Here is a 15,285-nt window from a genome sequence, read left to right on the forward strand (position 1 = left end):
ATTGTGAGATAAATGACATTTACGAAATAACCTTCCACTAATTTTTTATCACAAGTTTTTTCTTTAACGTCACCTCAACATTTTGTCTGGTAAATACCATTCAAATTTTATAAAACAATATGTTCCTCAAGTTTTGGTTTATGAATCCGCCTTGTTTTTTATCACAATTACTTCACAAAATTTTTTGCGCAATATTTGCCACGGAGGGTTACTTTGTTTATAATGATACATATATCAGCGACGGTGCGGTTTTACATGCCTCAGCGTTGAACTTGAGCTATACTCGCGTGGGTTCGAATCTCATCTTCGTCTATTTTTTTTTCCAACATACTGAATATGTTTGAATGTGTGAATTCATTCACTGTGAGAGAAGTTCTGTTTAAATAATCTTAGACCGATTTTTAAGACTTGCAGAAGGTGGTTTTGCTAAAAATGACGGTTTTTCTTATAGCTAATTCATTCTTTTTTCCAAACACATTTTTTTTTAATTTGTTTATGGTTACAAATTATTTCTGAAAAATAATTATTGTTTCTAAAGCGTTTCTAATTTAGAAGTATGACAAAGTTGTAACAACTTTTTGTCGAGTTAATAATGTTTTTCTTAATAAGCAGTACAAACGACGCAAAAGTGTGAGTTATACGTACCACTTGGCCGGAAGCACCATTTTTCAGAGGATTTTGTAACTAGCTGGTTTGAATAATTCGGGAGTGCTTATAAGGTTTTTTGATTTAAGGTGGCCTTGTGGGCGAGGAGAGGGGCAAAATGTTATAAAAAGTACTAATTACCTGTATTATATACAACAACAACAAAAAAATAAATGGAAGGAATGTTATATACAACAACAAAATAAATGCAAGGGACGTTTTCAGTTACAAGTACGTTTCTCTTTGACAACGAATTCTTGCGCCACATGACCATTATTGGGGAATGCTCTTATAGGGTTATTAACAGTGAATTTTCCACCTACTACATCCAAGTTTTTCTTAACTCCTACGTTTAGGATACGACCGTTTGAATTTACGAACCACTGCTGTTTTACAGAGTTTTCGTCTACTTTGGAAAGTAGTAGAGTTTCGTTGTCGTCTGCTACATCCAGTGCTTTACTAAAATAAAAAAAGGAAAATTATCCAAAGTTTGAAATTTTGGCTAAGTGTATATTCACCCAGTGCTGTTGTTTATGATAAAATATACTCCAGGTCTACTTTGTTTGAACTGCCACAGTTGTGGGGTGTATCCATCTAAGTGCTGAAGGGTTATTGTTGGGAAACTAGCGTCCACGACTAAATTCGAACTAGTACTTCGTATAAGGAATAAGGAGTCGTCGCTACAGGTACAACTGACATAGATGATGTTAGAAGAAATGAAAATAAGTACGTAGACCCTGTTGGAAAACGTCACCCTTATTCAGTACCAAGAGATGCAAACTATACGTACCAAACGGAAAGTGGTACCATTTTCGATGAAGTGCTTTAGCTCTATTTTGGAACTAAACTACGTACTGAAGAAGTGGCGTGTATTTATACAATCGTGTTTTTTGTGATAAATTTCTTTAAATCACTAAGGAAATTTCTGCTCTTGTGTCTGGGGTTCCCCGATTTCAAGGTGTTTTGAATTTGCGGACCTCTAATCTTAAAAAATTCTATTTTTATCACGTATGACTTTAAAATCACTTTACAATCGTAAGCGTATGTATATGCAAGCAAGTTTAATTGGGTTACTGTTTATCTTGAAATGATAAGAAAGAAGAGATTTTATGAATGTCATCATACTTTCATAACTTTCGAGATAAGAAAAAAAAAAATGTATTTACGTTAAATATAAATCGCCTGTCAGTTCGTTCGTTGGTTTTTCGTTTTGTTGTCATTTTTTGCTATTTTCTAGTACCAACTGGATTAAAACTAAACATTTAAAATTTTAGCCAATACTATTCGTAATAATAATAGATAAACCAGGCCTACCAGGTATTTTGCAAAATTAGTGATTACGATCAGAGTGACCAAGTTGGAATTAAGTACAGTCACCAAGGGAAGTACTTATCATAAATTTAAAGTTGAAGATGAGGAAAAGGATGAAGCTTGAAACAACGAACTACTGATACAATTTTATTCAAGTTAATTTATGAATCAGTTTCCACATGTCTGCTTCTCCTTTACAATACCATTATCGGGATGTACTATCAACAGATTACCAGCAACTTCCCATCTTTCACATTCAATAACTTTCCAATACCTGCATTCACCAGACGACCATTGGAATGCAGGAACTACTGTTGGTTTAAAGTTCCGTTCCTCTCTCTAGCAAGTACTTCCTACATCAAGGACGTGTCTACAAAATCAAAAACCACTATACTCGCGTGAGTTCGAATCTCATCCTCGTCTATTTTTTTTTTTTTTCTAAACACTGAATATGTTTGAATGTGTGACTTTATTCAGGTGTCAGAGAAGTTCTGTTTAAATAACCTTAGACCAATTTTTAAGCCTTGCAAAAGATTTTGCCAAAAATGACGCTTTTCTTCTAGCTAATTCATTCTCACAACCAACAATGGGCGGCGAGAACATTTTTTCCAAACACATTAAAGATAACACTTATCAACTTCGTTGACTTTAACAGATTAGATGGTCTATCCAATGGAACGACACTAGTAAATTGCGTTACCTCTATGGCGTAATGGAATCTATAATTAGGGTTCTGAAGTCGACTAAAAAACTTATTGCACTGTAATTTTATAATTTTTGTAATCACTTCTAGCGAGGAAATGCCGGTAATATTATAAATTTATAAATATTCTTTATTTAGTCCTACTGGCGTCTAACTTTCTGCAAACTCTTATTATGTTTCAAAAAAGTAGTTAGACGTGAGTTTTTAACGTAAAAGTTAACAACATGTAATGAGAATGTGGCAAATACATCCGGTTAGAAACTATTATAGATTTACATAACACACTAATAAATCAGTAATAGCTAAAATAGAATTAGATTGTAGGAGTGTTATTTTTTGACTTATTTTTTACTTCTCAAGCGTAAGTTCGGGAAGTATTGTAATAGGGTTTATTCGGCGAACGGCTACTTTCAAGTTTTCCTGACGTTTCATCACCCCTAGAGTATGAAAAAATAGATCGCCCGTTTCCCTTTATTTGTCGTATGTCCGTCAGCCGGTCTGTCTGCCTATCGATATTTATTAGATTGATAATCTTAGATCTACTGGACTAACCTAACAATTTTGTAATATAACATACTTAACATATATTTGGGGTTTATGAATCCGCCTTGATTTTCTTTTTTTATGTGGAAAAGGAAAAGTGTTAAAAAAATGTCAATTATGTGCTTATAGTATGGTCAATAGATGGTGAAAACCCAAATAGTTTTAGGTCCTGTGTCAATAGAAAACCTTTCTCAATTATATTAGTTAGTTGGTAATTGTTATTAATATTGTTATTTTCGTTATTATAATAGACGATGTGAAAATTTAAAATTTTAGATTAGGTACTCTCGCACGATTACTAATAACTGCCCAGATATGTATAGCATGATTGGCCTTTGTGTTTCATGCTAAGGTAAATTTCTCCATAATGAGGCGCATTTCTAGTAGAGTAATAATATGAAAATTACTTTTCCCTTCCACTATAGCTTAGCCATAATATTCTTTTGTTAGGAATCATTACTGCGGAATGGAATGCGTTTGAAACAAATCTGGAGCATCGTCGAACGCCTCGATGAAATCGCGAAGGAAATCATCGAAAAGATTGTGCCGATTTTAATAATACCCAGTAATTTCCTGCAATTACGGCTACAATCTGTTTATTAACATCCCGGTGGGCAGGTGTTCGAAAAGCAACAAGAACTCTCACTATTTGATTCAGCCTGGAGATGAATTCACAGTTTTGTCCTCCGAATTAAACTCTTCACAATGCAGCAGCGTGAAGAAACGCTATGCAACAGCATCGAGAAAAATTCTCTAATTCTTTCGGTAATGATCGGTGGCGGCGTCTGTCGTAATCAACAAATAATCGGCGAGCAATGGATTATCTCTATGATTAGCCGAGTTTTTGTCTCTCCGAATTACCGTGAGACACAATTCCTAACATGATTTATGGCCAAAGAGGAGGAATAATTAGGAGCAAGTGGGCGGACTACAAAATAATCGTCGAGCATCACGAGAACGGGGAAGAAAACAATCCACTCTATTAAAAATTGATGACGCAACAGTTACGTAATTACCACCCGCTCTTCAAGAAATTGTTAGGGGAGAATTTTTTTCACAAATTTTTAATTTATTGCTTCTAATGATTTCTTATAAAGTAGAATGCGAGGGGAAAAGAAAGAAGCTAATGAAGGTTAATTTTGGCAAATTCTTAATTCTTTTAAATTACCTGCTCTAAGAGATAATAAAGGGGGTTTCTTCTTCGGATATAAAGTGGAGTTCTGGGTTTTTACCAGCCGAGCAGTTATCATCAATTAGAAAGAAAAATTACGCATTTTTTGTATAGCTCACTGTATAAATATTAAAACAAAAACAAGTTCTAGGCAGATTCGGCTTGGGTGGCCGAAAGGTTCTTAATGGGTAAAGTTGGGTTTTTGCCAAGTCGACAGTTCATCACAGTTTCAGGTATTATTTGCGCAAAATGAGGCGTTTAATTAACCACCGGTTTGTTACGGCACGGTAGCTGAAAGCAACCAATTTTAAATTTCAGTTTTTCTTGAAGACTCTCGTTTATTATCGGTGAATTTTTAACTTGTTTGCAATATGGCGGCTTTCTATAAGCACAGAACGTATTTACTCTCATTTCCATTACTGTACAGTAATATTAATGGATAATATTTCCACCTTTGTAAAATCTGATACCAGGCAATTAAATTAATAAATCTGGTATCTATGCTATGCTTCACGGACCATTACATTCGAAGATTTCTCATCTCATGAACCGCATCATTTAATTTGCAGATTTACCTGTTTATGGTCAGCGATGTGTGCATGTTCAAAAATAATTTCAGCAATCACGTTAAACTTTTGCCTATGTCATTGAACACCTGCCATAAAAAAAGGATCGGGTTTCGTAGCGCCAGACGGCAGAGAATAACTAGTTTTCTGCTGGGTTCTAATGTCTATGAAACTGTCAAAGCTTCAGTGTCACTTGATATGTAGTATCCGCGAAACATCTTTCAATATCAAAGTAACAATTAATCTTGATCTAAAAATATTTTAACATCATAATAAGGAAATTACAAATTATGGCCAACTAAAATATTAAAATTAGGGTCAACTCTAGTTTAACCTTTTTTCGTTCATTTGATGATATCTATTAGTAATCAGTAATCACGAAGGTTTGATATATAGATGGATTTGGATATGATCAGATTAAAGCTTATAATTTTGAAAATTATAGATTTAAGAAACAACCACATAGTAGAACCAATATTTAAGTAAGTACGTTTAAATTTATCAAACCAGTTTAATAAAGAATTATCTGTTATATGTTGTTATTAGTTACAGTAACGAAAATTTAAGATTTTATCAATGCTGGTTTGCATAAAGATATCTAGTTAAATTTGTTTATGTTGTGTGAATATTACTACCTGACTACAATTTAAATAAAATTTATAGTGAACATTGCTGAGTCTTATTCACCTATGTTATCAGCAAAATATATTAGATTTTGGTTTCTAAAATAAGATACAACAGGAAACACTTTCCTTACTTTTCTGCATAGGCCCGGAATTTGTGGACTTCATACTAATCCATTGTTTTGTCGGAAAATATGTGTATTTTTGTAAATATTTTTAAATCATCAGCATACAATTAATGTTCAACAATCTAGTTCTGATTTATATTATTTATAAATCCCATTAAATAAGAGTGACCCTAAGACTGAACCCTGTGGCGACCCTGTTGTTGTAGATAACAAGGTTAAGTGAACCTGGCGAAAAATCTATAGCACTAAGTCTAGTAAACAGAAGATAATGAACCAATATATGAAAGACTATAGAAAAGTCTGTATATGTATGTAGATGACATCTGCTTGAACGCATTCATCCTCTGACTCAGTCTAAAACTGAATTAAAGGTAATAAATTTGTTACTGTAGGTTTTCACTGTATAAATTTGTGCTGATTATAACAAAGGATTCTTTCAGTCGGAAAATATTTATAAATTACACGTGTCTCAGATAAAACTCTTATATTTTGAGAACGGATAGAAACACCGAACTTTTTTAGCTTTTAAATTGCAAAACCGAATGCTTTGCAATCTTGCAAACATTTTAATGTGTGTATTGTTTATGTGTCCGCTCAAAAATGATGGCGTCATTTTACATTTATCGTAAATTTAAATTAATCCTACCCTACACTTGTGACTTATGAATCCGTTTTGAGTTTTACCACTGATATCCAAATTTTTGTAACAAAAAAAATTGTTTAACAACATTTTACAATTTAGGAAGAAGAAAATCGAATGGTTTGGAATTTGTCAACGTTTTAAGGTTGTCGTAAGCATCGTAAATCTAATGAAACTCCGATACAAAAAATCGCAAAATTAAATTTTATATTCGGTTTGAAAGTGATTTTTTTTTTAAATCACACAAAAAGTCAAATTTTCGAAAATAACTTCTGAGGGTCGAAATCTACAAAGAAATATCTTTAGATAATTTTCGAAGGTGGTTGAAAAATGACCAAAAATTTCATAAATTTTCAATACTCCTTTTCGGAAAAGTTGTCAAAAAATTCTGAGATGTAGATCTCATCGTGCTAATTCGAAAAATATGAAGGTTTTATTGTTCCAGAGCAAGAATTTTGAAATATTCGGTTTGAAAACCAAATATTTCTGCAAAAATAGTGGGAATTTTCGAGGAAATCAAACTTAAAATAATTTCTAGGGGTTGAATTAAAAAAAAAAAGTCTAATTTTTGAAGGTGGTTAAAAAATGATCCAAAATTTCATAAGGTATTAAAAAGTGATCTTTTTTGGCCGCTAAAGTCCATACAAAATTTGGGATATAAATCTCGTCATGCTGACTTGAAAAATGTAGCGCGTTTGTGGTTCAGGACCAAAATTTTCGCATTATTCGGTGTGAACGTAAAATTTTTTAAAAACCCTAAAATTTCTTACATTTTAATTGGCGATTATTTTGAAAAAGTGTTAGGATTTTCCGACGAAATTAACTTGTGGGGATCGACAATTTTAGCCAGTTTTCAAAGGTGGTCGAAACGTTTTACCATCTGCATAATATCGTGAAAGTATATTTAAAATTTCAGAACTGTTAAATCAGTAGTTTCAGTGTAATAAAAACGTCGATAAATACAGAGAACAGACAGAAGAAACGGCAAAACTACTTTTTCATATTTTAATATTTACAAAATGTCGAGAAAGCATGAAATAAATATAATTGACATTTCGCGATCGAGGTTTTTCTGGAGTACCCATTGCGACTTCCGTTTCCAGGCTTCTCATTACTGAATGCCGCCCGGCCGCCGTCATCGGTGATGAGTCACCCATCATCCCTGTATATACCAGAAAGCCTTCGATAAAATTCATAGGCGTCCTACCGGGGCGGCCTATGAGTTTATTTCGTAACAATATTATCAAACAATTGTCTAATATGTCGTGCAAAGAAAAGTGAAGTGTACTTCAGGGGCGAGGAAAGCTCTGTCCAAATAAATACCTTGCAACCAATTTTTTTGATGACAATAAATGGCAACTAGATATATTTCTTCATTTAGATAATAATTTGTATTATTTCATATTATTGTAGTCGTAATTTAAAGATTCTATTAAAATGCGTCAAAAATTGTTAAGCAAAATCTACGACCTTTACACAATTTCAATATTTCTATCCATTTCCAAGATGTAAGGCCGCAGAATTTTATCTTGAACAGCCTGTATAGAGAGCGCAAAGATATTTATTATGATTATGTCTTTGACGTCAGTGTTTGCTAAAACAACATAGTAAACTGTCACGTGACTATTAAAAACATATCAACTTCATCTAATTTGTGACGTACCTATACACTGATTGAAAATTAATGTAGAAAATATTAGCGTTTTAGATTGTGGTTGGTAAATGTCAGAACTGATTTTCCTTTTCCTCTTGTGAAAAAACACTCGTGGGCTGTTGTTTAATTTTTTTATTTTTATACGTGTCTTTCTAAAACGATCAATGGAAGTAAGAATAAAAATTCATAATTTTTTGAAATGGAATCATTACGTAACCCTTAAATTAATGTTGATACCTTATCAATATTTCGAAAATGTCCCTTACTTAGTGGAAGGCGGACAAACGACAGATAGACGGGAATCGAAAACTTACATTTTCTACAGTGCTACGAATAAGGAGAAAACATAAAATTAAACAGGAATAATTATATGTTGGGGGTTCTAGGCCATTCTTATGGGAAATTAACATTAATTGGCTGCAACCATCTCTGAAGTGTGCCCAACAACTCGTCAACAAACAAAAAAACCGTCGATACCTGCGCAAAAAGAACACTCACCTGTACAATGTTCTGATTTTTTTGAAATTTTTAGTGCTTTCCATTTTAATTTTCTACATGAATGTACTAGAAACCCGATCATATAATTACTGACAGACGTCAATCACCCAACTTAAACTTAATTTTAAAATACGTATGTCACATCGTTCAGGCAGCAGAATTGCCAACCGAAGTTTTAAAGTCATTCTTGACTCTTATTTATTTAGTTTTAATGACACGCCATTACACAAAAACCAAACGGGAAACAAAATGCGAACAGTAATCATCATGATTAGATGAACTTCTTACAAATAAGTTGACGAAGGTGCAGAAATTACGAATATAACGGATTATGTAAATAATGTTTTACTCAAAAATTATATGGAATTATACATTGCTTCAAATAAATGTTAATTAACCAGCATTACTTTTACATTTTTTAAGTTTTATTGCAACAATTTTAATTACTGATTTCTTTCGTCTGCCATAAATAGCGTTTTTTTCGTGCAAATTCACATTATATCGCTATTATTTATCAGTTGCATAATTTACAACCCGCGGAGACATCATTTAACCGGTCAGCTATTTTAATGAAGGAAATACTTCAGAGACAAGTTCATTAAACCTTTAAAAAAGAGTTAATTTTATACTTATGTTAAAAACGCAGAGTTGCTCTTTTGTCATTCATGAACCACACTTTTTATGAAGTAGTTTAACAATTATTGCATTCTTAAAACCACTTTATTAACATTTAAGCAAAATCTAGAACAACATACTTAAGCAAATAAAGTAAAAATATTGAAGTGTATAAATGTTAAGACGGCATATTATTTATCATGGTAAATAGTACTCTCGTATGTATTTAAGTTTACAATTAGAGACATTTATTTATACCGTACATTCAGCACACGTCGAAGCGCTGAAAAGGTTTCTAAAGCTACACTGGGATGGCAGCACGAGTTCTAAATCCAGCTTACCACACCGAATCAACGAATTTTTCCAGCGTGTTCATTAATCAATGGAACCAAGGTAATACGCGGCCATTCATAATGAGATACACTTACCACTAAAAATTTCAAAGCTTATTATTAAAGTACCCCTGTTAATAATACATGGTAATTTGAAATAATAAATAACACCTTATACGTTAAAGGTGTTAATAATAATTGGTGTAGTTATATTTTATAGTATATCGGCTTGGTTTAGCTAGAACTATTTATAAGTGATGGATTCAAGTTCGTTAATAACTCTCTTAGCCCAATTAAGCGAGTCCAAAATGAGCAGGAGGCCTTCTATAATAACAATCTGTGCCTTCAAAAATAATGATGACGTGAGAAAATTTATGATTTTTGGGTTTTATAATTGAAAACGAGAATATGAGTTGTTATTCATCAAGAAAATCTCGAGTTGGTTAAAAAAACCCATCGTTTGATTAAATGATGATGATTTCCTTACCTACAGCACCTTGCTCATCTGCACAACGTGTGTTTTTGTTTTCTTTTGCTTGAAAGCTTATACAGGTGGTTAAAGCGCACACATAATGACGAAGTGACTTTTTAATTTCCTGTACGTATAAAATAGTCGTGTATGTAAGAAATGCTGGTGGTCTTTACGACTTTGATAATTTTATTAGCATGTTTTCTACGTAGCCCGAAGAACTTCCATTAAATCTCTTTCGTTGAAACTCCTCTTTCAGACTAAAGTATTCAAAACCCGCGTTTACAAGTACCAATGTTTACATTTCTGAAAGTTCCCGTCTGATAATTAAGAATAAAGAACATCATTAATAAATTAACCAATTAATTACCGGGAATTCGAGGTTTCGTCTTTCATCAAACAATTAAAAACTTCGAAAAAGTTTCAAGTTCAAAAAGAAAAATTCCAAACAGGAGTAATGAGAACAGGACAAGTTCTATAAACAGCTTGCAAGGTTACAGTTTTTTCTTGAATCGAAGCGGCGTGTTCTTGTGCAAGTTAATCGTATAAGGTTTGAGACTGGTCAGGTTCATAATTTCAATATCTTGATTCATATCATGCTATTAACGACTACTGTTAACAACTTTAATTAAGCATTAGAATTTGATTCAAGCACGTATGGGAACTTTCGCGTGCTATGTTCACATATCCCTGAGTGTCTTGTCAAAAAACATGTGTAGTTAAAAGGATAAGTTAAATCACTGGGAAGCAGGTGTTACATATAAATAAATCTCTGTTCGCTAGAAGTCCTATATTTTGTAAGCTGATCTTTGAGTGTAATTGTGCTACGAGAAATGTTTTCAGAAATTGGTGCATGACTTCAAAAAATTTAAGAATTAAGTATTTTTTTTATATTTCAAATGAACAAACAAATACACACATAAAAAGTTTTGTTGGCAGTTGTACATTGTTGATTATTTGAAAGTAAGTGATATTTCATTATAATTTATAACTTTTTATTTAATAATTCACCAGTGTTTAAAAAAAAATAAAGTGACTCATGAAGAGATCGAACCATCGTGGTATTAGCCAACTAAGCTATACCACCAAATCTATTATGTTTCTCTTACGTTAATACAATATAAAAGGTTGTTATACAATTTTTTTCTACAAATCTGGATATCTAGGATAAAAAATCAAGGCTGATTCATAAGCAACAAGTACAGTAGTACGTCATTTTATAAAATTTTGACGTCATCAAATTGGTGATGACAACAATCAGTTCTGTAGTTTCGGAGATTATCTGCCTAATAAAAATTGACAAAGACGACAAAAAGACCAGAAACGACAGACAAACGGGAGATCTATTTTTTGTACTCTTTACTCTAGAAGTCATGAAACGTCAAGAAAACGTGACGGATGGACCCCTAAAACATCCTTAGCTGATGCTAAGTAATTATTAACTTTAATTCAAAATGGTTCAGCTTGCAAGATAATAAGCAGAAATAATTAGAATGATAGAATTCACACTTTGTTATAAAACTGAAGCTACAAAATTACACATAACTGTTGAATTGTAGTTCGCAATAAAGTCTTTCCAAGTTTTATACTGTGACAAGTGAGAAAATAGGAGTTGCTATTAAACTTCACAACTTTCCTTTTTAGGTCTTGAAACGGTATTATGACGACGTGTAAGGTGTAAATTATTAATGAATTTTTTTGAAGATTTTTAAAATCACGAATATTTGAAAACAGTGTACTACTTAAGGGGTTTCATTTGTAAATTCGTGCAGGTTGTTATCAAGGCACGTTTTTTTTTAATAAATGATACATTTATAACTACTTCCTAGAAACCTTAAAAAAACAAATATAATTATTTATAATTCTTTGTTAGTGTTGTTTTCCTGGAATTTTCTTTAATTTTTCAATTTTCTGTTATTAATATCTATACCTAATGTTTAAAAAAAATGCATTGCACTATATGTATTAATTTTTACGTTATAGTAAGATTCCCGTTTCCGTCTATCTGTCGTCGACTATCTGTAGTCTGTCGTCTATTGCCGATTTTATTAGATAAATAAATTCCGAAACCACTGATTTATTTTAAGAATGTTGTGTAAATCTTAAAAAAATTGATCTAAACACCTCCCACAAAAATTTGATGACGTCATCCCAGGATTTTGTTAAACAAATCTTGCTTGAAACTTAGTGTGGTAAGTTCTTTTATTTGTGATTAAATAATGTATACATATTTTTTTAAATTATTCATACAGGATGTCTCAACAAAATTGGCGAATGAAAACGTTTTACCTAATGTGCATGAAATTTTGGACAAACATCAACTGTTATTATTTTATATTCTACGTATTAACAACTTTATCCCCATTTAAAAGGTATGACGTCACTATAAAACTTATTAAAAAAATCTTGCTTGAAACATGCAATATAGCATACAAATTTACCTACAGGTTAATAATCCACCCCTCCTTTATATTTTAACATGTCGTAAAAAATGGTATAACGTTATAAGAATTTCCCTCGCCCCTGAAATATATTCAAACAAATCTAGTTTTTTAGAGAAAAAAGTGACCCACCAGGAAATCGAACCTGAGACCTTTGCGATATTAACACGACGTTTTAACCGGCTGAGCTAATGGGGCGGAGCTTAGTGTTACCCTATGTTGTTGTAAAATGTTATAATAGTTTGATTTCATAAACAACGAACACAGGAATATGTTATTTTATAAATTTTAAATAGCATTTACCATACAAAATTTTGAGATGATGTTATCAGATTGTCGGTAAAGATAAATAGACAAATTTTGGTTAAATTTTAACATTTTAAAATAGTCACGATATGCCTAAACTACCTATAAAATTTGACAACAATCAATTAGTGGTTTCCGGGAATAACTATCTTATAAATACCTACACAAACAACAGACGACAGACAAAAAACAGACGGAAATGAGAAACTCTTTTTTTCATTCTCTGGGGTTCATTAAACGTCGAGAAAACATTAAAGTATCCGTCCAACGGATGGATCCAATTCTTCCTTAGTTTATGATCGGAAGTAAAAATTATAAGATCATGATTTATAATATAATATTGTCCTTCAAGGGCAAGGGAAGTTAAATAACTTTAGACCAATTTTTACTATTGTAATAAGGGTCTTAACCGGCTGCTTTCAGGTTTTCTCCACTTTTCACGATCTCTAGAGTACGGAAAAAGTGGTCTCCTGTTCCCGTTTGCCTGTTGTCTGTCATCTATTTCAATTTTTACTGCACAATCTCCGAAATTACTGGATCGATTGTCAAATTTTATATGTATTTTGGGAGTATCATGTAGATGGTAAAACGCTAATCGAAATTTGTCTAAACATCCACAAACAATTTGATGACGTTCGATCATTAAATTGCTTAGTTAAGGTTATCTACATTTTCTAAATAATATACTCCTATACTCGTGGTTTATGAATTCTCTGATTTTTATTCATCACAGTTGTTTTCCAAAAACCGTTTTTTGCAATATTTTTCACATGGTTTATCTACAGCGTGATCAGAAATTACTGAAGCTGAAGCACTTGCGTGACAGATATATCAATCGTGACATGTGATAAATTTAGGTTATGTTTTGAATATATTTTGCAAATTAAAGATGTCAACAATCTGTCAATCGTGACAGCTGACAACCGGAAATTATGCAAAACATAATGATACTAATTTCAACTAAAAATCACGGTTTGCCAACAGACTCAGTCATTTCTGATCACGCGGTATCAACCATGATTAAGCTTCGTGAATCATATGGATTAATTGCTGATTTCGGACTTGTGCGCTCCATTGTGCATATGTTAATTAAATTTTATAAAATAATATATTCCTCCACTTTGTTGAATCCATGTTGAATTTTTACCATAGATATCCAGATTTTCGGAAAAAAAAATCAAAATTGTATAACAATATTAGTTGTTGTACAATTAGTTGTTGAGTTCCTGGTAGCATTAACACTAATAAGTTCTAAAATCTAACCAAATATTGAGTTTTTGAAAGTGTTGTAATTTTATTGACGAGGTGGCTGATGAATGAGGAGTATCTATAATGTATAAAAAAAAACCGATAAAACAAATATAAATTATTGTAATTAAAAAATTGTTATTCCACTGAATATATTCAGACGGAGTGTTACAAAATTTACAAAATAGAAAAGATATTAGCATGCCAGTAATATCATAAGTCGGGTAAATGCATTTTTAGCCACAGGTAAAATTATATATTTTGATTAAAATTTCCTTGTTCTGAAATTTTATAGAAATTTTTTGTGACTAGTGGTATGTACATATATCCGTATTTCTGTGCTAAAAATTGATAACGTCATCTCTAAGAACACTCGAATTATAATTATAACAAATTTTTATATTTACATCTTCCATGATTTTACAGAAATACTTTTACTGAAAGTTGCCTCTATAAATTCTCCCAAAATTTAGGAATATTGTAGCTCTATGTTTAGTGTTTCATTGCACTGGGTTTGTATAAATGATTATAGGGTCAAAGTCGGTCATGGAAGCGTGCAGCCTATCACTTTATATGGACTTTACTAAATGTCCAAGGACTCACAACAAAACCACCCCCATCTGTATAACTGTTGCCTAAATACTTCATAGCTTATTAAAAAATACGACTAATTCACTACAATAAAAAGAAACAAATTTATTGTGGTTAAACATTACAGTAAATGTTGAAAATTTTCGCCAATAAAGATATAACAATGTCATTACATACGCCCTGAGAAACATTTATAAAAACCCTCTGTGTATATAAACGTTATATATAAGTAAATGTATTTCCTTTCACGAAAAACTCAGGAAGCATTTTCATTTGTTCTGCAATTGTTTTTTGAATGGTCGTCATTTTTAGGGTTTCTTGATCTAAGAAGTAAAGAACAGCAAAGTCTTCAGTAACCGTTGTCAGGTTCATTATCGCCTCTCTCTTTACGTTGTTAGGTTCATTATCCTTATTAGTTCTTCATACGATCGTTTAACACTCTATGTGCATCAATCAGAAACATAAATCAAAATCAAATAATATCGAGCGTAAAAATTGTTTGAATAGGTTTACTTCTGTGAATAATGCATTTGTTTAGCACAATCATGTCAAAGCGAATTAAAAAAATCATTTAAATTTTCGGGTCATTTTATCGAGGTGTCCAGCCGATATTTCTCGTTTTGTCCCGTGGCCAACGAACCACCTCAAATTACGTAACCTCCAACGAATTCCAAAAATGTGTCGACCTTGCTGCTGCAAAGCTTCAAAAAATCTTCGGCATCGCTGCAAAAAATCGCCTACTCCCAGTTCCACCGGTCGGCTGTATGAATGCGTCCTCCAATAAGTCAAGACGTGTAAAGC

The 15,285-nt window shown here is 32.2% G+C and overlaps 1 protein-coding gene across 1 annotated transcript; it reads right to left on the bottom strand.

The window, feature by feature from the left end:
• Positions 1-766: 766 nt before the first annotated feature.
• LOC135135303 (uncharacterized) lies at positions 767-1,544 on the bottom strand. Its single transcript, XM_064064329.1, has 3 exons — positions 1,436-1,544; positions 1,164-1,382; positions 767-1,104 (listed from the first exon to the last, which is right to left on the bottom strand). Exons 1-3 carry the CDS (start codon positions 1,453-1,455, stop codon positions 867-869), a joined length of 477 nt encoding a protein of 158 aa, XP_063920399.1. The 5' UTR covers positions 1,456-1,544; the 3' UTR covers positions 767-866.
• Between the last annotated feature and the right edge of the window lie 13,741 nt (positions 1,545-15,285).

The sequence above is a fragment of the Zophobas morio genome, unplaced genomic scaffold (genome assembly GCF_036711695.1).
Source record: "Zophobas morio isolate AGI-343-1 ecotype UQ-CSIRO unplaced genomic scaffold, CSIRO_AGI_Zmor_V1 ptg000024l, whole genome shotgun sequence".
In the NCBI taxonomy this organism is placed as follows: Eukaryota; Metazoa; Arthropoda; class Insecta; order Coleoptera; family Tenebrionidae; genus Zophobas; species Zophobas morio.

What these genes read in the sequence shown, in the direction of transcription:
- LOC135135303 (XM_064064329.1), bottom strand. Translation starts at nt 1,455, where the DNA reads ATGGTACCACTTTCCGTTTG. An exon ending in ATGGTACCACTTTCCGTTTG is followed by an intron (nt 1,383 to 1,435) that starts GTACGTATAGTT and finishes GTTTTCCAACAG; the next exon opens with GGTCTACGTACTTATTTTCA. An exon ending in ATCATAAACAACAGCACTGG is followed by an intron (nt 1,105 to 1,163) that starts GTGAATATACAC and finishes TTTTTATTTTAG; the next exon opens with TAAAGCACTGGATGTAGCAG.